Below are 22,912 nucleotides of genomic sequence, written 5' to 3'. Positions count from 1 at the left end.
TGCGTTTACATTTAAGGCATTTAGTTCTGTTTCTGTCTTTCTCTCTCGACATCCCTCTATCTCCTTTTGCCTTTTTTACTCCATCTTCTCTATTTCTATTTTCTTCTGTAACTAACCTCTAAGCATGGTTTTCAGTCATGTGACTAACTCTCTTATCAAGACGGACAACATTACAAGCAATAGTGAGGGCGTTTACATTTAAGGCATTTAGTTCTCTGTGTTTCTGTCTCTCACAATCTCTTCAACTCCCATTTTCATTTTTTCACTCCATCTTTATATTTTCTGTAACTAACCTCCTTTTTTAACATTTGAAATATGGTTTTTAGTCATGTGGCTGACTGTTATCTAGAGTGACTTACAGTGAGTTTAACAGTAGAATAAGCTTCAATTCCTAGATCACCAACATTACAACCAATGGCACGTTTACATTTAAGTAATTTAGTTTTGTGTTTCTGTCTCTCCTACCATCACTTCATCTGCTTTTGCCCTTTTTGTTTTTTCACCCCATCTTCTTCTCTATTTCTATTTTTTTCTGTAATTAACCTAGTTTTTTTTTTACTTTTAAAGTATGGCTTTTAGTAATTTAGCTCTCTTCTCCAGAGTGACTTACAGTGAGTGTAACAGTAGAATAGGCTTCAATTTCTAGATCACCAACATTGCAACCAACAGAAAAGACAAAGCCACAGCGTCCTGACATTAGATTTAACAAATATTCCTGTCTTCCTAGAATGATCATCTATAGTAGAGAAGTCCCAAATAAAAATAAGAGCTAGAAAGAAAAGAGTTTAATTAATTTTTCATGATCAGGCCCGGGTAGAGAAGGCAGAGGAGAGAAAGATAAGACCGAGGAGAGGAGAGAGGGGAATGTGAAGTATTTCTCCAGGAGATGAGTTTTCAGGTAGTGACGGAGGACAGGGAGCGCCTGTCCCGTCCCGGCCGGGGGGGGGGTCAGATATTATCACAGGGGTTTTCAGCAGGCTCAATTAGATCAACGGAGCGTCGGGTTTCTCGGACACCTGAGGGGAATCCATTTAAGCCGGAGTCTCTAATATATGAGGATGGGAACAAAGGGTGAATCGCGTGCCTGTTTACGGTGCGTTCCCACATGATACCAACGCTGACACGGGACCGTCCCACTGCAGGCAGAGTCAACAAACATCTTTAAGAATCACCTCAAGTTCCCTTGACCCACTAAATCTTATCCCCTCCTCCTTTTCTCACTCTAAAATGCTCTTAAGTAATAATCTTCAACATTTTCTTGTAAATAAATGTCCATTCTGCTCCTCTCTCTCTCTCTCTCTGCTCTAACTCAACAGTGATCCGGCCTACATCCAGTTCATGAAAGTTTTATGTTTTACGTTTCCGGTTTGTTTGGAATCAACAGAAGAAGAAGAGCTGGGTAGTTAGCATGAGCAGCGATAGCCACCATGACTGAACAGACAGAGAGAAGAGAAACTCAAACTGCAGCAACAGAAAATCCAAGCTCCGCCCACACTGTTTGATTGACAGGTGATCTGTGGGAAGAGCAGTGCAGAAACACCACAGTGAGGCTGAGGGACAAAGATGGAGAATAAAAACTTCATGATGTTTTACAATTAAATGTGGTTTAGTTAAACTGAATGAATGTGAAGACCAAGTCGTCACAATACTGCCTCCTGATTGGCCGACAGCAGCGGCTCCTCTAATTCAAATGAGGTAAACCTGCTGAGCGGAGGCTTTCCAGTTCAAATGCTGCAAACTGGACCCTGATTGGACGGATTTCAGTCATGCTTTAGTGAGGGAGCCAATCAGGACCGAGTCTAGCTGTGATGCGTTTCCTGGAGTTAGACTGAAACCGACTGGAATAAAGGATTTTTGAAAATGCAATACCTTTAAATTCAACCACTGAAACAAAATCATATTTTAACAAAGTCTTCATTAAACGTCTTTGATCATATATGTATAGAAATGGAGGAAACGTTGAATTCGTATGATATGGGACCTTTAAAGTTTGAAAATCAACAGACACCATGACCTTATGAAACTGCACTGAAGCAGAGAGCATGGAAGTCTGGTTTTGTTTTTTTGGAGCAGGAGGAAACTGAAGTTGACAAATAAGGCGGCGGCCAAACTGATCCATCAGAAAACTGACAGAATTATTGACGGGTAGATTTCTGTCCAATGCGCTGTTCTGAAATGTCAACATCATGGGCGAGGCAGTAAGGAGAAAACATACAAAGAAAGAAGAAACAGACTCTACAGTATAAATTCAGTAAGAAACTGAGCTGGAAAACCTCCAGTCATCCCAACGCTCCACCAGGCTTTCTCTGGTTTATCTTTGTTCCGGTCGGACCGTCGTCTCTGTGTTCGCCGCTAGTTTCTACAAAACAAACTTAGGAACGCCTCTGATTGGCTGAACAGACAGTGACGAATCCGTCCGTCCAGAAAAAGTTCAGCTGGTTGAACTTTCAAAACGTCAAAACGGATGGAAATCTGACAGACGGAGCATCATCAGTCTGTCTGACAACAGACTGTTTCTCTTGACATTTAAGAAAACACGCTTGCAGCATCATGAGTTGGCTTTGTGTTCGCAGCACCAAGTCTTTGTAATTGCTAACAGCTTGCCTTATTTTTTGGTGTACTCGTGTTTAAATATGTTTTGATGCCCTGACTAGACAGAAATCCAGATGCAGAACAGGTCGAGTCTTTAGTGAGTTCCTTCAGCACTTTGCTCACAGCAGGAATCCAGTCAATGAAGTCAATTATCTCTAACAGTCTGTCAGCATCACAGTCCCCAGAGAAACCAGCAACAACTACGGAGCAGTGGGCAGAGCAAGGTACTAACACTGCCGGGGTTAGGGGTTCAATTCTCTAGAGCAAGGCACTAACACTGTCAGGGTTAGGGATTCAATTCCCTACATCAAGGCGCTAACACTGTCAGGGTTAGGGGTTCAATTCTCTAGAGCAAGGCACTAACACTGTCAGGGTTAGGGGTTCAATTCTCTAGAGCAAGGCGCTAACACTGTCAGGGTTAGGGGTTCAATTCTCTAGAGCAAGGCGCTAACACTGTCGGGGTTAGGGGTTCAATTCTCTAGAGCAAGGCGCTAACACTGCCGGGGTTAGGGGTTCAATTCTCTAGAGCAAGGCACTAACACTGTCAGGGTTAGGGGTTCAATTCTCTAGAGCAAGGCACTAACACTGTCAGGGTTAGGGGTTCAATTCTCTAGAGCAAGGCACTAACACTGCCAGGGTTAGGGGTTCAATTCTCTAGAGCAAGGCACCAACACTGCCAGGGTTAGGGGTTCAATTCTCTAGAGCAAGGCACCAACACTGCCGGGGTTAGGGGTTCAATTCCCTGTGTAGCTCAGGGTTTTTTTATTTTTATTTCAATTTCAGTTTTACGTTTTCAGTGTGGCTTTTTTTTTTTTGTGCAAAAACAAATGTTTTTTGGTTGCTTTTGGTTAAGTTTTAATTTAGTTTCCCAATAGTTTCACAACTATTGTGTAATACAAACAATAAATCATAAATTCTTTTAAAAATATATTTCCATTATTTTTTTTCATTTGAAATAGTAATAGTCACGTTTCACCTGGCCATGAATCAGACTTTCATTTGACTCCCCAGCCTACAAAGAGAGAAATCAGCTGCTGACTCTGCCCACCTTCATGTAGTCAAATCATATTCGACTCCCTAATTTGCATGTCAGAGTCACGGTGCGGGGGAGTGTCGCCGCCTGAGAGCTGTGGAGAATCGAGCCGTGGAGGAGAAAGTTATCTGGCGACCAAAAAACCCCAAACAAACACGAAGAAATCAGACGCAGGCGATGATTATGAAAAGGGTTTTGAAGCGGGAAACTATAGAAATGAAGTGAATTTTTGAATCTACCAACCTTTTGTGGTTGGTGACTGGAAACAGCTGCATGCAAAAATAAAATAAAACCAAATCCTACTGCGTGTTCATATAGAGCTACTGTCAGGGAAGGAAGTCAACCATTTTTCTGTCTGTAGGCCACAGTGCAGGTAGATCCCAAAACTCACCAGCCACTTTCACTATAATACCAGATACATAAATAAACAATAAACAACAATAATAGACTTTTAGAATAGACTCAGACGTCCAATTGACGGCTGGTGCAGCAGACTAACTCACAGTCAGAGATTTACCAGCATGGACTGGTGGTCATTCCTCACACTGCTGCGATTAGAGCTGCAACTAATGATTGTTTTCATTATCAATTAATCTATTAATCTATCGATTATTGTTTAAATTAATCGATTGATTATTTAGTCTATAAAATGTCAATAATAATGACAAATACCGATCACAGTTACCAGAGACAAAAGTGATTCTGACCGGCAGTCAAAAAACCAACTCTTCATTTTATAATGAGATGAAACAGAGAAAAGCAGCAAATCTGTGAAGCTGCAACCAGAAAAGGTATTTTTATTTGAGAAATGACAAACGGTTAATCGATTATTTTTCTGTCGATCAACTAATTGATTCATCGTTTCAGCTCTAGCTGTGATGCTAGCTAAATAGAGAAAACAAACTACTTATTGTAAAAAGCATCATACAAAGTGTAATATTAAGAAATAAACATGAAGGACTTTTTTTTCCCAAAATGGAGATGGCATTTTGGAATGAAATCTGTCACACATAAAGCAAAGCTGTACATACGCTGTTGGCTCAAACATACTGAAAATCAACGACTTTATATTTCCTTTATCTCTCTATCTTAATGAAACAACACATTATTGATAAAGCCACAGACGGCATTAATCTGATCACGACAATCAACCCCAGACAGCTGCGATAACCAAACCGCCTCGTCTCCTCTGTACGGAAAACATTTAGAAGATCTGAAAGCGCCGCCGCGCCGCCTTGACCGCCGCTCAACTTCAAAACCATTTGCCTCTCAGGTCTCAAGTCAAATTCTTAGTCACTGGTTTCAAGGTTCAAACCATTTCCATAAGGAAACAAACATTTCCCTAATCAAAGGAGTCGACCTGGCTTGGCTTGCAAAATCCGAGATTTTGGTCCTGACCAAAGCTGGACCGGTCTGACTCTTTGATACAACAATATCTATTTATACACTTTAAAAAGGTGCTGTGAGGATCATTATTAACCATCAGTATATTATTGTCAAGTGAATGTTTCTCTCTTGGTCTCCTGACTGTAAACCAGTGAGTCCATGTTGTTCTCCTCTATCTCACTCCAGTAGTATTGTTAGTTCTAGTGTTTCTCCACATTAAGACTACATTTCCCATCAGCCCCCGTTGCTTCCTGCCCCCCCCCCTCCCTCTCCCTGAAGAGGATCAACATGTTGGAAGTGATTTCTCCATCTTCCTTTCCCTCCTTCCACCATCTGCTGCCAGAAACTCTTTCAGCTTTATCTCCGTTTGCTCTGGAAGAACAGAAGAAGAACCTCTTCCTGTTTTGTGCCGTAAAGCGATCCAGCAGATTTCCCTCCAGATCCACCAGGTGGAGAAACTATGGAGGATGCAGAGTAGAGGCTGATAGAGGCTGACCACTGATGCTCTGCTTTGTTTACTGTAATTACACTAATGTCTCAACATTGATGTGGTGATGATTTATTGATGGTAAAATGACACACAGAGCAGCTTTAAGAGATGTTCACAGCACATTACAGGACAGATCTGAACTCATTTTAAAAAAAGTAGACGACGTACCAACACCAGGATCAGGGGTTTGAGTCCCACTGGGCTGCCCATTGTCAACATTTAGACATTTCGAACACATAATGTTCAGTTTTTTTCGATGCGGAGCGCCTCGCACCCGGTCTGGCAGCGGATGATGTTCCACTTGTTAACATAAAATCACAACCCACAAATTTTAAGGAAAAATTGAGGGAATACATATCAACTTCCCGGCGTTCCCTTTCTTAAATGTAAGGAGTTTCATTCCCTAATAAGACATAGCGACACCAACAGAAAAAATGTTCAAAACGACTTCCGGCATGAACGCAAAATGAACACACTGGATTTTTATTGAACTTATTCGGCACTGTGCAACCTTTGCTTAGAAAATGGCTTTTAAGATTTAAACGGAGAAAAAAAAAGATCAAATAAGCTGTTTCATTTTGTATTTTTGGTTTTCCAAGAGTAGATGTCACTTCTGTTCAAATCTTATTTTACTTTTATTCATACTTTTGCCAAATATGAATTTCACCTGAAAACAAAGTCCTGAGCAACGGCTTGAACATCCAGTTAAAACCTCTTTTTAAAAAGGAGATATATAGCACCTCTATCACATATAAGGCCAAGTGTAATTAGGAATAACTTTTCTCCCTCTGAGAGAAATTATACATGTGCGCATGGCACCAGAGGGGTCAGAGGTCAAAGGTTAGCCAGGAGCAGCTTGGGGTTCAGGGTTTTGCTCGGTGACACTTCGGCAGCGATGGACACACTGCTGATGTGGGAGCTTTTGGTTTTACAGGACGGTCCCACTGGGCAACCCTACACACACACACACACACACACACACCCCTCTATACAAAGACTTTAAGTTTCCAGAGAGAGAGCGAGAGAGAGAGAGAGAGAGAGAGAGAGAGAGAGAATTCCAGTTGTCACTCCAACATTCCTATAATATTCTTATATATAGAGACTCAGTGTGTCTGTGTTACTCAATAGTGACGTTATCATACTTTATATAATTTTTATGTCCTATGGTATTCTTATAATATTTCTATAGGGACTGTTTAATTTGCCTATAGTACTTGATAGTGAGTTTATATTGACTTAAACATACTTTATAGTATTTTTGTTTTTATCTCCTATAATATTCCTATAGGGACTTCCAGTGTGTCAGTGGTATTCCATAGTGAGTTTATAGCGACTTTACCCTATTTTATGGTATTTGTTTATATCTCCAATGGTATTATAAGTTTCCTAGTGACTTGCTATGATGTTTGTATAGCCTAGTATCCCTCTAAAATGTATTATTGGACTACAGTTCATTTTAATAAGGATTACAGTCAAAGTAGAAGTCAGCTCCTGCCTATCCTAATAATAAGATCTATATAAAAACTACTCTATTGGGGCAAGTGAATAAAATAATACCGACAATCACAATTACAAACGAATAATAAAAAGGTAAAATGGGAGAAGAACAGATCCGGAGTTCCGACACTGCACTGAGGTGTAAATTACCTGCAACTACACACAACTTACAGTGACTGTTTTTTTTTAGCTCATATTCAGCTAAAACTGTTAAAATAAATTGTGAAAATACAAAAAAAGAGACAAGGGCCCCTTCATGGTTTTCACTCTGAAGGAAGGTGAATTCAACAGCAGCAGCCAGGTAAAGGCGTTGATCCATGCCTCTTGGTATTTAAAGATTAATATTACAGCCTACAAACAAAAACGCAAAACACACACACACACACACACACACACACACACACACACACACACACACACACACAGGTAATATCAACTTACCTGTGTCCTTTGAAGAATAATTAAACTGTGGATTCTCCTTTTCGGTGCTTGTTGTGTCCAGGCGTTTATTCACCGCACCATGTTTTCCTCCGCTTCCTCCTTGTTGCAAACAGTCGCGGGTCTTCCTGCGGCTCCCCTCCCTTCCCCTGCCGGGATGACGGCGCGGCTGCCTGGCTGCGAAAACCCGACGGACCGGTCCGACAGGTGAGACTCGACAAAAACAAAAACCCGACAACAATAAATAGGCTACAAAACGCTTGGCATCTAAAGGCAACGGGTGCGGAAGTGTGCGTCTCTCATGGTGCTGCTGCTCCGGACAGGCAGCCGAGCTGGAAGGTTCTGGTCACGTGACAGCCAGGTAAAGGTGTGTAATTGAATTCCTAATTAAGCCAGGTGATCGGTTTGTACTGGCAGCGGCCGCGCGCATGCTGCAGCTGTGCCGAGCTATTGTTCGTCTTTAAATAAAAAAACTACATTTTGTTGTTTTGCATAACATAGGCCTATGGACAAAAATAGTTTTTTAAAGAGAATTATTTCATATTTAATTTTTGTTTTATTATTTGCGCATTATTTACAATAATACGTTTGTTTTTTATTGTAAAAGTGAATTAAAAGTAATAGCTTTGCATGATATGTTAAATGATAAAGTAAATAGTTAGGATAATAACTTTATTTAACAAAGAAAATGCCAACTGTGGATCAGGGACCTACCTGCCTTGATGTGTTGACATTTATCGTCCTACGGCGCCACCTAGAGGCTCCTCTGAGGCCGTGCTGCAGGTCAGAGGCTCCCCAACAGTATGATCTGAGCAGGAGCCCCAGTTTGGTGAGATTTAGTCCCAGGACCCCCTTCAGCCAGGGTTTCTGTTGTGAAAAATAATTTAGTTCAGAATTACAAAACTAGAGAGTGAGACAGGGGAGTGAAACCTCTGATCAAAAGTTGAAAAACACTGAACTTGGAAGAACTACACAGAAAATCATCAGTGTTAAAAATTAACATCAGAGTTAATGTGACAGGAGACAGTGTTAAACAGTCTGCTGTGTATAATTATTACTATATTTTATATCTATTCTTTATTTTGCAGTGGACCTGCTGAAACCCCCTGAGGACCGTTGGGGGGTCCCTGCACCCCAGTTTGGGCACCACTGTGCTGCATGGTGCTGAATGAGAGAGACAGTATACATTATTCACTTTTAATGTCAATTCTTTTTTATTGTTTTCATGTCAATATACAACAGGTTTTACAGAACAAAATATATCCCAGTACAAATCATTTCAGAGGTCTAAGATTAAGTCAAATACATTTCAAATACCGACATTTAGCCTGTTACAATTTCAAACTTTTTCAAAAAAAAGCTTACAATTTCCTGTTTATCAGTAACTCTTGGATAAGCATGAAGGTATATAGGCTACATTAAAGACAATCTCTGAGTAGTAAACTTAAATATTAGTTCCAAATATAGATATTCAGCACATTACAATTTCAACAGTGACTTTATAAAAATCAACAGTAACTTTATAAAAAAAATGCTTCAAATTCTTGTGTATTAATAACCCTTAAATAAGCCTATATACTCAAAATGAATCTAAGAGTTGTAAGTTTAAATCAAATACATTTCATACAATTTGAACAGTAACTTTATTAACTAACTCAGCGTACGGCAGCGTGCCCTCGTGCTCCGTGCCCAGCAGCATCACATCGCTCCCATCAGGTTTAATGTTGTAGCAGCAGGTGTGGAAAGTCGATTAGATCGTGTTTATTTCTGTATCATGATGGAGCGAGAGAGAAAGAAAAAGAAGCTGCTGTTCCCCATGTGGGAACACTTTGAGTTTATCCTAACAAGGTTGTCATATCACCCAAATGCTTTTGCCTAAATAAAATTTTCACATGATTTCTGTCTGAAACAGACACATAAATGCCCAAACAAATCAGTCTGTTTGTACAGCACATTCCATATAACAGCATAATATAGACTATTTCACTGAGGTGTGACCAAGTCAGCTTTGTTCTCAAGTCTTGAGGCACAAGTCTCAAGTCAAGTCTCAAGTCTAAATGTAGATCACCAGGTCAAGTCCAAGTCATTAATGTCAAGTCTCAAGTCTAAATGTAGAACAGCAAGTCAAGTCAGAACAAATCAAGACTCCAGTATCAATTTAATATCTTAAAGAAAACTAAATATCTAGGACTTTTCAATGCAATATGGTTTTAATAGGATAAAAACTTGGTAAGAGCATCATGAGTTTGATTTCTATAATCAGTTTCAACTTCAATAAATTCAATCATTCCATACAAATTCAGAAAACAGAATTTAAATTCAGTCGTCTGCCGGAACAAATCTCATCACTTTCAATCTGAGTCATTTACACAAACACAAGATCTCAAGTCAAGACTTTAGAAACCTTTTCAAGTCATCAGAGTACAAGTCAGAGTCAAGTCCCAAGTCACCAGAACCCAAGTCAAGTCAAGTCTCAAGTCTTCTCTTCATGCATCAAGTCAAGTCTCAAGTCTTCTCTTCAGAGAAATGGATCATGATGTTGTACAGTAGATGGCAGTAATGTGACATGACATTGATGCTGACCGCCTAATAATGCAAGAGGAAGAAGAAGAAATAATGGAGACGAAGAAGAAGAAGAAGAGGAGGAAAAAAGAAAACATGGAGAAAACATGGACATTTTTAAACAACTGAAAACAAAATCTTTTTAATCGATCTTATAATTAGCAGCAGTCTGTTTAACATTCTTAATTATTTTAGGTCTTTGCTATCTGTATTTATTATTTTAACTTTTTTTTTTTATATTTGTAGACTACTGTCTTCCCTTTCTTCTTAATAAAATTGTTTTAGTGCTCTTTTATCACTAGATTGTTTTGTTCTTTTTCATTTATTTTATCTGTAATTTTTCTTTTTACACTGTCTCTTTATTTGTTTTTAATTTATTGCTAAGGTGTGAAGCACATCGAGCTGCATTTTATATATGGAAGGTGTTATAGCCTACAAATAAAGTTTATTATTATTAAAATCAGAAGGAGGTGGAGGAGGAGGAAGATGAAGACCAGGAACCAAGTGGATCTTCTATAAAACCTTGGTGGAAGAGGAGAACAAGGAGGAGGAGGAAGAGGAGGGATAGGGAGAGGAGCAAGAGGAGGAGGAAGAGGAAGAACAGGAGGAGGAAGAGCAGAAGCAGGAGGAGGAAGAGCAGGAGCAGAAGCAGGAGGAAGAGGAGGAGGAGGAAGAGGAGGAGTAGAAGGAGCAGGAGGAGTAGAAGGAGCAGGAGGAGGAACAGGAGGAGGAAGAGCAGAAGCAGAAGGAGGAAGAGGAGGAGCAGAAGCAGGAGGAAGAGGAGGAGGAGGAGGAAGAGGAGGAGTAGCAGGAGGAGAAGTAGAAGCAGGGGGAGGAAGAGGAAGAAGAGGAGGAGCAGAAGCAGGAGGAACAGGAGGAGGAAGAGGAGGAGCAGAAGCAGGAAGAACAGGAGGAGGAGGAGGAGGAACAACAGGAGGAGGAGGAAGAGGAGGAGCAGAAGCAGGAGGAACAGGAGGAGGAGGAGGAGGAACAACAGGAGGAGGAACAGGAGGAGGAGGAGGAAGAGGAGGAGCAGAAGCAGGAAGAACAGGAGGAGGAGGAGGAACAACAGGAGGAGGAACAGGGGGAGGAGGAGGAGGAGGAGGAGGAAGAGGAGGAGCAGAAGCAGGAGGAAGAGGAGGAGGAGGAAGAGGAGGAGTAGCAGGAGGAGAAGTAGAAGCAGGAGGAGGAAGAGGAAGAAGAGGAGGAGCAGAAGCAGGAGGAACAGGAGGAGGAAGAGGAGGAGCAGAAGCAGGAAGAACAGGAGGAGGAGGAGGAGGAACAACAGGAGGAGGAGGAAGAGGAGGAGCAGAAGCAGGAAGAACAGGAGGAGGAGGAGGAACAACAGGAGGAGGAGGAGGAAGAGGAGGAGCAGAAGCAGGAAGAACAGGAGGAGGAGGAGGAACAACAGGAGGAGGAACAGGAGGAGGAGGAGGAGGAAGAGGAGGAGCAGAAGCAGGAAGAACAGGAGGAGGAGGAACAACAGGAGGAGGAACAGGAGGAGGAGGAGGAGGAGGAGGAGGAGGAAGAGGAGGAGCAGAAGCAGGAAGAACAGGAGGAGGAACAACAGGAGGAGGAACAGGAGGAGGAGGAGGAAGAGGAGGAGCAGAAGCAGGAAGAACAGGAGGAGGAGGAGGAACAACAGGAAGAGGAACAGGAGGAGGAGGAGGAGGAGGAGGAGGAAGAGGAGGAGCAGAAGCAGGAAGAACAGGAGGAGGCTGCTGTGAAAACAACTCCAGACTCCGCCTTGCCGGTGTTGATTGGCTGAAGCAGCGCCGATATCTTCCTGTTCTGCGTCAATGACTAGAGAGACTCGGCAGTGTGGCTCAGAGACTTAGCTGGAATAACAGTCACACAGATAAACATAAAAACACTAACGTTTGTTTTTTTTAAGTAGCCCTGCTTCCTGCCCTGAACACCCCACCGGTTTAGCTAGCTGACAGCGCGGCTGTAAAGTGCACCATGGTCGGCGTGAAGGTAATCGGGAACGACTCGGACTTCCAGCCGGAGCTAGCGGCCGCCGGCTCCAGGCTCGCCGTGGTCAAGTTCACAATGGCCGGGTAAGCTAAGTAACCCGGCTCCGAGGCCGCGCGGCTGGCAGGGCGTAGCGTGGTGCTAACAGTAGCCAAGCCGACGTTAGCTTGCTAATGTTCCGTTTCCTTACACTGCGGAACAGGTGGAGCACGTTGTGTAACTGTTTTGGAGAGCCGTTAGCTGACAGGAGCAGCACCATGCTAGGTAGCTAGGTTAGCATGCTAACGTTAGCAGGCGGTAGCTCTCTTTGCCATGACATAGCAATATTACAGTCTTAACTTAGCTGCTGAGCTGTCGGTAGTTTCAGTGATGTGGTGATAAATCTAAAGCAGGGTAAACTATGACCTCCAGTCGGTGATCAGGCATCAGGCAAACCACCAATATAAACAAAAATCAATTATGTTTCAAGACAAAACGCTAATTTATGCCCGTGTAAAAGTCATTAAAAGACGCAATCCTAGTAAATCACAACAGCTTGATGCTACTCACTGTGATGTATAATATGAAACTAGGTCCTCAGATGTCATGTCGCCCTAAAAAGGTTGTTGAACTGAGTTTAGGTGCGTTTACCCTGCACTACAGCCCTGGTTAGCTTATCTGCTGTTTGAGCATTGTAGGCTACCGTTGATTATTAAGTATTGTATAGTAAACCTGCAGTGCAGTTTAGAATATTATACCAACATCACAACAAAACATTAAACTATCTGCCGCTAGTACTATAGGTCAAATATTAAATTACAAACCTGTGAGTAATGTCATAGGAGATGAAAATTGCCATAAAGTACAGTCAGGTTATAAACTCACTATTGAGTACCGCAGACACACTGTCAGTCCCCATAGGAATATCAGTGATTTTCTTCTAGTTAGGTTTCTAACTTTACATAATCTACAACTCTGACCTGTCCATCACAGCTACACCCAATGTGCCAAACTGGCAGTTTTGTGAATGCTTTGTTGTTTTGGTGAAGCAGCTGCTAACACTCCTCTTCTCCCCAGGTGCCGGCCCTGTGTCAGAATAGCTCCTGCTTTCAACATGTTGAGTAACAAGCACCCGCAGGTTGTCTTCCTTGAGGTCGATGTTCATGTCTGTCAGGTAAGTTTCTATCTGTCGGATCCTGTGAAGACTGTTTCTACTGTGTTCATTCAGCATCAACACTCCCACCCCACAGGGAGAAAACATGAAGTCATTATATTTCATAGCTTTGAGCAGTATATTTTTGCCACATTTCTCTCTTGAACACAAAAAAGTGTAGTATTAATGCTTACAATTATTATTTTTATGTTCAAGTATCAAAACAACATTTCTAGCACTTGGACCAAGATCCGATGAATGTGAAACCAAAACTAAAACCATCTCTAATCACTGCAGCATGAAATAACAGAGACACTGCTGTTCAGTTACTTTGCATTTCTCTGTGATACACCTAGCTTGACATGAAACTCTGCACGTCTACATGCTTCACACAGGATTTTGGTTACAGCACAGCAGTGGTTCTCAAATGTTTTTAGTCTGGGAGCCAGACGGAGCGAATTCAGTCATCCATGATCAATAAAGGATATATTACTACTCACTGTCATGTGGAAACCTACCACAGAAAGGCCTGCAGCGCCGGGCTGGGAAATGACCACCAGCCACATGCTGGTAAATTCTGACTGTGACTGATAGATTTTCCTGTTTTCACAGCTATTTCCAGGTCTTGAAAACTTTGGGAATTGCATAAAAATAAGATCTGTAAAAGTACAGGATGATACACATGGCTACTGATAATATGTAGTTGCAGACCAACAGTCATTGAGTAAGTAAGAAATTGAGTATTAGTACAAGAATTTAAAGGATGACACCGACTTTTTGTTTTCTTCGGCCCGTTGGTCACCTTACTCAACATCTGACCAGAGGTTTGGCACCAAAATAATCTCTGTGTCTCCGGTAGATCTCACTTTAAGGATAATGCTCGTCAACTAAGATTACAAACTGCAGGCTGAGGCTCCGGTGATCTGTCTGTCTGTCTCTGTTCATTTCAGTTCATTTCCACTGACAGTCAGACAGACTGATGACGCTCCGTCTGTCAGATTTCCATCTGTTTTGATGACAGAAAGTTCAACCAGCTGAACGTTTTCTGGACGGACGGATTCGTCAGCGTCTGTTCAGCCAATCAAAACGTTCCTAAGTTTGTTTTGTAGAAACTAGCGGCGAACACAGAGACGACGGTCCGACCGAAACAAAGATAAACCAGAGAAAGCCTGGTGGAGCGTTGGGATGACTGGAGGTTTCCAGATCAGTTTCTGATTGAATTTATACTGTAGAGTCTGTTTCTTCTGTTTTCTATCAAGTAGCTCCGTTATGAGTAAAGCTTCCTGCTTTCCAGCTTCTTCTGCCTCGCCGCCAAGTTGACGCTCAGAACAAACCACAAACCTATCATCAATAATTCTGTCTGTTTTCTGATGGATCAGTTTGGCCGCCCCCTAACCATTAGCATGCGGACCAGACAGAGATATCTACTGGAGAGACGGAGATGATTTTGGTGCTAATCATTTCCTCACATATTGGGCAAAGTGACCAGTGGGCCAAACTCCCAAAAAGTTGGTTTTGTTCTTAAGGTTTGGAGAAAGTACAGCATTTTTAAATGGCAAATCATCATTTGGACTCCTATTCTATTGTAAACATGTAGTTGGCTGGTAAATTAATGCAGCAGACACAGTGGCCCAGGGTTGGCTATCGGTTAAAATGTTTTGGTTCGAGTCCCAGTTCCTTATTTCAGTTCCAGTACCAATTTGTTATGTTTTCCAGCACCTAATACAGTAAATTCCAATTTCACATGTATTTAAATGTTTCTTAACCCCAAATCCCATAGAATTCAAACTAGCATACACGCTAACAGCTAAGTAGAAATCACATTACTCGAGCTTCGTTTTACTCCAATACCTGTCCCGTTAACGTCTCCACTTGGCGGACAACACACTCACAAAGCTCATCTTAAAAAGCCGTCTCTCCCTCCCTCCCTCCCTCTCTTCCTGCCAGGCGACGGCGGCGGCCAACAACATCTCAGCCACGCCCACGTTCCTGTTCTTCAGGAACCGGGTGCGGGTGGACCAGTACCAGGGGGCGGACGCTGCGGGGCTGGAGGAGAAGATCAAACAGCACACAGAAAACGACCCGGGAAACAACGAGGACTCCGACATCCCCAAGGGATACGTGAGTAGACGACCTTAACGATGGGTGGATATTGTTGGAAAAGTGTTCAATACTGATACCGATCAGCAAGGGTTGATTAGTTCTCGTCTGCAGTCGACTTCTGTAATTTGACCATCAACAAAATGACCGACTTTTTGACTTAAAGACCCCATGAAGTGACATAGAGAGCGCGATTTGCTTCTGTGTATTGACATATTTCCGAATGAAACAGAAAGTTAGGGCGGGAAGCGTCAGTGGGAGGGGCTTATTTGAATATTAATGAGATAATGGAGGAAGTGGGCGGACGGCGGTCTGGAGGAATGTTCTCCGCCTCCGTCGCTCCGTCTAGGAAAAGAGTTTCGGGTGAAGCAGCCGGAAAACAAAAACACTCCTTCGTCCATGTTGCTGCTGAACTGAGCTGCTGCATGCTGGGAAAAACAGTGGGTCCATTTCCTGTGTAACATCAGTTACTGAGTGTTAATTTAAAACGTGCTCACTCATTTATGCAGTGGATCAAGTTTGTAATTCATCATGATGAGAGGATTTTGAAAGAAGTTGACCTCCAGACTGACGGAAGTTTAGACACAGCCAATCAGGAGCCTGTTTGATGCAGAGTCATTGTTTCCCTTTTGATTTGATTGGCTCAGACAGAGTGTATGGTGGCCAGCAGGGACAAAATCTGAGAACAGGCAAAAATCAAAGACTGTATATAACGAGTCATTCAGACGTTATTGTATCCAAAAGTTAGTGCTGGGTGGACTTATTCACCAAAGACAAATATTATTTGGTATTCGGTGTTTTGTGGTGTCAGTTTCAGACCCTCGTAGGAAGTATGTCATTATCAAGAGAGTAAAGGACAGTCCTGTTCAGTGGAGAGCAGCACGCCTCCACCACAGCAGAGTGAATCAGCTCATAAAGCATCAGCTGTTTCTTCAGTTCAGTTTTATTTTATTTATAGTGCAACATCACCCCAAGGGGTCTCTGCACACTTCACAACAGAATAAAAGCATTTAAGAATGTATACACACACACACACACACACACACACATGCATAACCACACATACATTTGCACTGATATGCCCACATAGAGACATACCGAACATGGATACACACTGCAGCAGTGCAGCACTGTGGTTGAACTGTGTATTTGTCTGTACCTGTATTAAAAAACAGAACTTGCATGATCAGCAAACCCTCTCAGGACAGATAAAGGTCAAAGTAAACAGCAGTTGAGTTTGTGTTTGTTGTGTTGTTTGTTTTTCAGATGGACCTCATGCCTTTCGTCAACAAAGCCGGCTGCGAGTGCCTCAACGAGAGCGACGACTGCGGCTTCGACAACTGCTTAACCAAAGACTCCTCCTACCTGGAGTCTGACTGCGACGAACAGGTCGGCATGATGCTGCTAATGATGCTGCCGCTTCACTTTACTTTACTACTTACCTGACAGCTTCACTGCTTTACCAACCAGCTACATGTTTAGAATTGACCCTTTTTCACCAACATGGCCGACGTACATCAGTAGGTTATAGATCGGTTCTCACTATTGCCAAAAAGGGATTTGATCGAGGGTTACAAAATGCTAACAGCTATTACCATTAGCCAGTTAGCATTTTGTGACCCTCGATCAAATCATTTTTTTTTTATAGTCGTGCACATTTCATGGTACGATTATCTTGGCCTAAATTATCTCGATATACAATATTATCCTGATAATTATTAATAAGATGAAAACCTTAAATCAGTACTGTAATATGCTTCAGTTACTTGAAAATAAAAATTCTCAATCACAAGACATTTCTCTCTTTTAAACACATTTTAATGTAAGACTGTAGAACATGTGAAATATTTATGTAAAATATTTGTTTGCGTTTGTTGTTCAGCCTCCTGGTCGTCACGGTAATACAAATCAGGGCCGGTGTCATAACTGTTATTGTTTTTTATACTGCAATATACAGTAATAACAGTTATTGTCCCTAATCACACCTGCAGTTGGTTTTCTTTGGTCTGAACCACAGAAGAAATGTTTACTCAGTTGCATTTTTGTATTTGGTGCATTTAGGTTCAACCAGGGCTTGTAAACAAAAGTCACATGACTCACAAGTAGTTTGTTTATTGGACAGAGTTTTGATAGAGCTGAGATTTACCTTTTTATTTTCCTTTCTCCTCTCCAGTTGCTGATAACCATGGCCTTCAACCAGCCTGTCAAGCTCTTCTCTATGAAGCTCCAGTCCTCAGACTTCCGTGAGTTTTTTTTCCTCATTTATCTGACTTTCTTATCCAGAGTTCTTAGTTCAACAACGTTACCGACAACCAAGAGTAAGCAGGGGTCAAAGGTCACGGGCACCCAGACTATAGGAGGAACAAATATTCCTGTGACCCTGGAATGATCATGTCATATGATGGAGAAGTGCCAGGAAACGAATGAATCTCTCTCCCCCTTCCCTCCTTCCTTCCTTGCTTCCATCTTTCCTTCCTTCCTTCCTTCCTCTCTAATCCCCATCCTTCACTCCATCCTTCCATCCTTCCCTCCCTGCTTCCTTCTTCCCTTCCTTGCATCTCCCACTCTCCTCTCTCTCTGCCATCCGTCCTTCTGTTTTTACTTCTCTCTCTTTCTTTCTTTCTTTCTTTCTTTCTTTCTCCCTCCTTCCTTCCCCCTCCCCCTTTCATTCCAACCCTCCCTCCTACCCACCTTCCCTACCTACTTCCGTCCTTTCTTCCTTGCTTCCGTCTTTCCTTCCCACCTTCCTTTGTAATTTCTCCCATCCTTCCCTCCCTGCTTCCTTCTTCCCTTCCTTACATCTCCCACTCTCCTCTCTCTCTGCCATCCATCCTTCTGTTTTTACTTCTCTCTCTTTCTTTCTTTCTTTTTTCTTTGTTTCTCCCTCCCACCCTTCCCTCCCCCTCCCCCTTTCATTCCAACCCTCCCTCCTTACCCACCTTCCCTACCTACTTCCGTCCTTTCTTCCTTGCTTCCGTCTTTCCTTCCCACCTTCCTTTGTAATCTCTCCCGTCCTTCGCTCCATCCTTACCTCCTTTCCTCCCTCCCTTTCCTCCCTCCCTCCCTCCTTTCCTTCCGTCTCCAGCCCAAGCCCCTAAGGTGATGAAGGTGTTTATCAATCTTCCTCGGTCGATGAGTTTTGACGACGCGGAGCGGAGCGAAGCCACTCAGGCGCTCGACCTGTCGGAGGAAGACTACAAAGACGACGGTCTGATCCCTCTGCGCTACGTCAAGTTCCAGAACGTCCAGAGCGTCACGGTAAGGACGGGAGGGAGGGCGCCGAGATCCTGCTGGGACTCACTGAGGTTCACGGGTCTGTCGACTCTACCGGACACTCGAGGGGGAAGAAATCTCTCAGGCTTCCATACTGATGGATAGAATGGAAACAAAGCAAGATCCAGTACTATTAAAGTGCTGAAGCTAGAGTAATACAATAGAACTTTATTGTCCATCGCAGTGGAAATTTGTGTTAACTTCAGTATTTTTCAACCTGGACCCTATTTTCCCATCTTTTTGTGTCTAAGTGCCTAAAGGGGACAACAAAGGACCCTACAGAGAAATGAAACGTTTTTCTTTACCTTTCGCTTGATCCGGTCTGTGTGTAATCAAGTCTCGCTCAAGTCTCGCGAGAGTTGAGTTGTTGCAGGAAGTTACACACAGACCGGATCAAGCGAAAGGTAAAGAAAAACGTTTCATTTCTCTGTAGGGTCCTTTCCATAATGTCGTCAGACACTTATAATAACAATCTGAGCCCGTCAGTGGCAACAACAAGAACTTTTAGTGGACGTACATTGACGGTGCAAAAATTGTTGTCCCCTTTAGTCACTTAGACACAAAAAGATGGGAAAATAGGGTCCAGGTTGAAAAATACCGAAGTTACCCTTTAAGTCTGTTAAGTTTCTTTTTAAAAGTATGGAAAACACAAGACATCTTGAGAAAATAACGTGATGCAAAACAACCCAGAAAATTTGGGATTATATTTTCCTCACCACACTGTGAATAACGTTCCCCTGACAGATGTTGTGTGTGATTATCAGTAGATCACATTAATATTATACTGCGTTAATATTATCAGTCTATAGTCAGAGGTGTGAAACAATGAGAAATGGCACCGCAGCATGTAAAAAGTACAGAATTTAAAAACTTGTGTAGCAACCCCGTATTTAAATATATCCTATTATTCCAGGATTTCTCAGTGTTTCTCAAGCTGGGGTCCGGGGACCTCCATCGGTCTTTGATCCGGTTTAACTTCACTGTGATTTAATTCACTAGAAATGATCACAGTTAGAGAATGTACAATCTCTCTTTTCTAATCTCAATCAGTATCCATGACTTGATAATTTAACCTAGCCGTCGTGTATACCAAGTATTTTTATTTATTTGTTTACCCTACTTTTGTTGATCACTGTTGCCATAGTAACGGTGTCTTGTAAGCCCACCATAAGATGCATGACACTATAATAGAAACAATTAAATCTAATGTAATCATAGGTGTCCCTCTCACCGAACATTATCTCCTCATGTACAGTGTAGACCGTTTTATAAATTAAATACTTGCTCAACAAAAATCTTCCTATAAGGACATCTGAGATAAAATAATATTGTCTAATGTGAGTCTGTTTGGGTTTATGTGAAACTTGAGCTTCATGTGCCGAGTCTCCGGAGCAGCAGCTGCATGTCAGTCAGTGGTAACAGGGTGTAGCGGGGCCATCTAGTGGCAGAAAAACACAACTACAGGTTCAGGATCTCTTGTTGGTGCAGAAACATTTTGACAACTATATCTTGTTAAGTTGGTTCCCTAGAAGCATGTTAACAACAAGCAGAGACCCTGATTTCAGCATCAGTTCCAGTAGGTGTTGTGGTTTAATACTGGCTCTCACTGGATGTTTCTATCATGATAAATGAACAATTTGGGTCAGTTCAGTTCAGTTCTTTATTTTAATAAAAGGCAATTGATTTGCAGGCAGGTATAAAAACAAAAAAAGCAGAAACAAAAATAAGCAATGACAAGTAACACACAATGCAGTAAAAAAAACAAAAAAAAAACACAATTGTGCTTTCATCACCACCACCAATGAAACTGGAAGGAGACGATGATTTCACCCGCCTGTCTGCCTGTCTGCCTGTCTGCCTGTCTGTCTGTCTGTCTGTCTGTCTGTCTGTCTGTCTGTCTGTCTGTCTGTCTCTCTCTCTGCCTGTCTGCCTGTCTGCCTGTCTGTCTGTCTGTCTGTCTGTCTCTCTCTCTGCCTGTCTGCCTGTCTGCCTGTCTGTCTGTCTGTCTGTCTGTCTGTCTGTCTGTCTGTCTGTCTGTCTGTCTCTCTCTCTGCCTGTCTGCCTGTCTGCCTGTCTGTCTGTCTGTCTGTCTCTCTCTCTGCCTGTCTGCCTGTCTGCCTGTCTGTCTGTCTGTCGCTCTGTCTCTCTCTGTCTGTTAGCAACATTTCTCAAAAAGTAACAAACAGATTTGGCTGAAACTTGAAAGACCGATCGCTCTTGGCCCAGTGATCAGTGGATTAGATTTTGGGGATCTTGATCTGGGATTTCCACCATTACACGATCATTATCATTTTCTAGACATTACTGTCATGCTGTGTTCAGGTACTGGTGGGAAAGTCCGACATCTGGGACTTCCAGGTCGGCTGCTAAACGGTGTTACATTCACATGGTCTTTTATGGGAAAATCAAACCTGGAAGACAAATGATAAACAAACGTTAACAGAACTGTTCAGTGTTGGTGGAGGATTGCACTCTACTGACTCTGAAGTATTAACAGTTACAACTGAAATCACTGTATGGAGAATTATTCCTGCTCTCTAACTGCTGTCGATAAGCAGATATTGATCAGTGATTAGAGCCAGTGAATGACCATAATATGGTGTGATGGAGCCATCTAGTGGTTAAAAACACAACTACATGTTAACATTGTTCATGGTGTTTGTATTGATGGTTTGTCTCTTGTGTTTTTTTTTCTCCCTAGTTGTTTATCAAGTCCAACCAAGGAGACGAAGAGACGACGAAAATCAACTACCTGACGTTCATCGGCACTCCAGTACAGGCAACCAACATGAACGACTTCAAAAGGGTCTGTACTGATCACTGCAACCCGGGTTGACTTACTTACACATCACTGCAACCCGGGTTGACTTGCATACACATCACAGCAACCTGGGTTGACTTACTTACACATCACAGCAACCTGGGTTGACTTACATACACATCACAGCAACCTGGGTTGACTTACATACACATCACTGCAACCTGGGTTGACTTGAATTTAGGGAGAGTCCTGTTTGATTTTGAGGTATTAGAGCTGCAACTGACGATTAATTTGCTATTGATTAATCAAAACATCTAAATTTCAATAAAACAGATTTTTGCAGTTGAACATTTCAAAGTTCATTAGCATAAGTTTCCATGCAGAATATGTTGTTTTGACAAAGCAACACTTCCCAGTCGAGGAATCAAAGACGCTTCCAATCGTGTTTCCCATAAAACTCGGCCAGCTGTCCTTTTTTTTATTCTTTTATATACGTTCTTCTTTTTAAGAAAGCTTTTCAAACAAACCTCTTGTACTGAACTGCTTGATATTTTTGGGTTGTTTGTTGTTAGTTGTGCTGATGTCTGGTTTTTGTTTTGGTTCAGGTTGTGGGGAAGAAGGGAGAGAGTCACTGAGCAGGAGAAGGAAGGAGAGAGGAAACGAGGAGGGAGGAGAGAGGAGGAGGAAGCGGAGGCCATATTGCTGCAGATACATCCAAGGACTTCCCTCTGCCAAAGCTGCCGCACACTCCGCTGTAACACACACACACACACACACACACACACACACTTCCGTCTCGCTTTCTGTCACACACACATATACATACACATACAATTTACCCTCTCGCACACAACATACACATATAAATTGGCACTCTCTCTCAATCTCTCTCTCTCACACACACACACACACACACACACACACACACACACACACAGTCTCCAGCTGTCCTCAACATGCTCCAAATGAATGCTCTGACTGTGGAGAGACTCATTCTATAAACCATTTGTATTGTAATTCAGATGAAAATCACTGTAAATAAAACACAATCCTTTTTCAAAGGCATGTGCGTCGAGTCTGGTTTCTATGAGGGGAGACGTAACCGTAGTAACCGTAGTAACAGTAGTAGTAGCTGCAGTGGTAATTGTAGTATTAGCAATAGTAATAGCAGTAGTAGTATATAATTGAAGAGTATGAAAGGAGTATATCTTTTTAAAGAGAGCGTTTAGACTTTTATGTGCATTACTTTGCTATAGATCCTTAATTTCATTTTTTGGGGGGGATTTTTTAAAACCTTTATTTATCCAGGGAAGCGTGTTGCTGAATGTTGAATGTTGCTGAACACACATCTTCTTCTTCTTCATCGTCTTCTCCTGCGGCACCCTGCAGCTCCACCGGACCAGCTGTTGTTCCTCCTTATAAACCCTGGGAAAATATTGAAAATGGGATTTGTTCATTTCTAAGTTTTAAAAAGTTTGTGAATTCCACATAAAAGTCTGCACATATACACATACACATACATACACACATGATAACGTGTTCTCATGAAGACCAAGTGTCATTTCAGATATTGAGATGTTGGCTGTAGTGTTGAATAATGTTCAGCTACACAGAGATATGATCCAGTTGACAATCATACATTTATATTAGTTGTATATAATAATGTTCAACTAT

The 22,912-nt window shown here is 42.2% G+C and overlaps 2 protein-coding genes across 3 annotated transcripts in view; one reads left to right on the top strand and one right to left on the bottom strand.

Annotated features, from left to right (window-relative positions):
* Positions 1 to 7,636, bottom strand: part of atp8b1 (ATPase phospholipid transporting 8B1) — a 56,493-nt gene extending 48,857 nt beyond the window's left edge. The window contains exon 1 of one of the 2 annotated variants that reach the window (XR_013505899.1): positions 7,440 to 7,583. The gene's annotated coding sequence lies outside the window, so the exon portion shown is untranslated. Of the gene's footprint in view, positions 1 to 7,439 lie in introns of both variants that reach the window. The other variant, XM_078286345.1, reaches the window with a different exon arrangement.
* Positions 7,637 to 11,775: 4,139 nt separating this feature from the next.
* On the top strand, positions 11,776 to 22,303 carry txnl1 (thioredoxin-like 1). Its single transcript, XM_071900874.2, has 8 exons — positions 11,776 to 12,058; positions 13,029 to 13,125; positions 15,052 to 15,225; positions 16,471 to 16,593; positions 17,378 to 17,447; positions 18,290 to 18,462; positions 21,179 to 21,283; positions 21,844 to 22,303. Exons 1-8 carry the CDS (start codon positions 11,961 to 11,963, stop codon positions 21,871 to 21,873), a joined length of 870 nt encoding a protein of 289 aa, XP_071756975.1. The 5' UTR covers positions 11,776 to 11,960; the 3' UTR covers positions 21,874 to 22,303.
* The last annotated feature ends 609 nt before the right edge of the window (positions 22,304 to 22,912 follow it).

This window comes from Centroberyx gerrardi, chromosome 2 (genome assembly GCF_048128805.1).
Source record: "Centroberyx gerrardi isolate f3 chromosome 2, fCenGer3.hap1.cur.20231027, whole genome shotgun sequence".
NCBI lineage: Eukaryota > Metazoa > Chordata > Actinopteri > Beryciformes > Berycidae > Centroberyx > Centroberyx gerrardi.
This window is presented reverse-complemented; position numbering and strand designations above follow the sequence as displayed.

Bases quoted from the DNA above. Each gene is read 5' to 3' on its own strand.
- txnl1 (XM_071900874.2), top strand. From the start codon at position 11,961: ATGGTCGGCGTGAAGGTAATCGGGAACGACTCGGACTTCCAGCCGGAG. The intron at 18,463-21,178 runs GTAAGGACGGGA...TTTTCTCCCTAG, and splicing joins AGAACGTCCAGAGCGTCACG to TTGTTTATCAAGTCCAACCA. The intron at 21,284-21,843 runs GTCTGTACTGAT...GTTTTGGTTCAG, and splicing joins ACATGAACGACTTCAAAAGG to GTTGTGGGGAAGAAGGGAGA.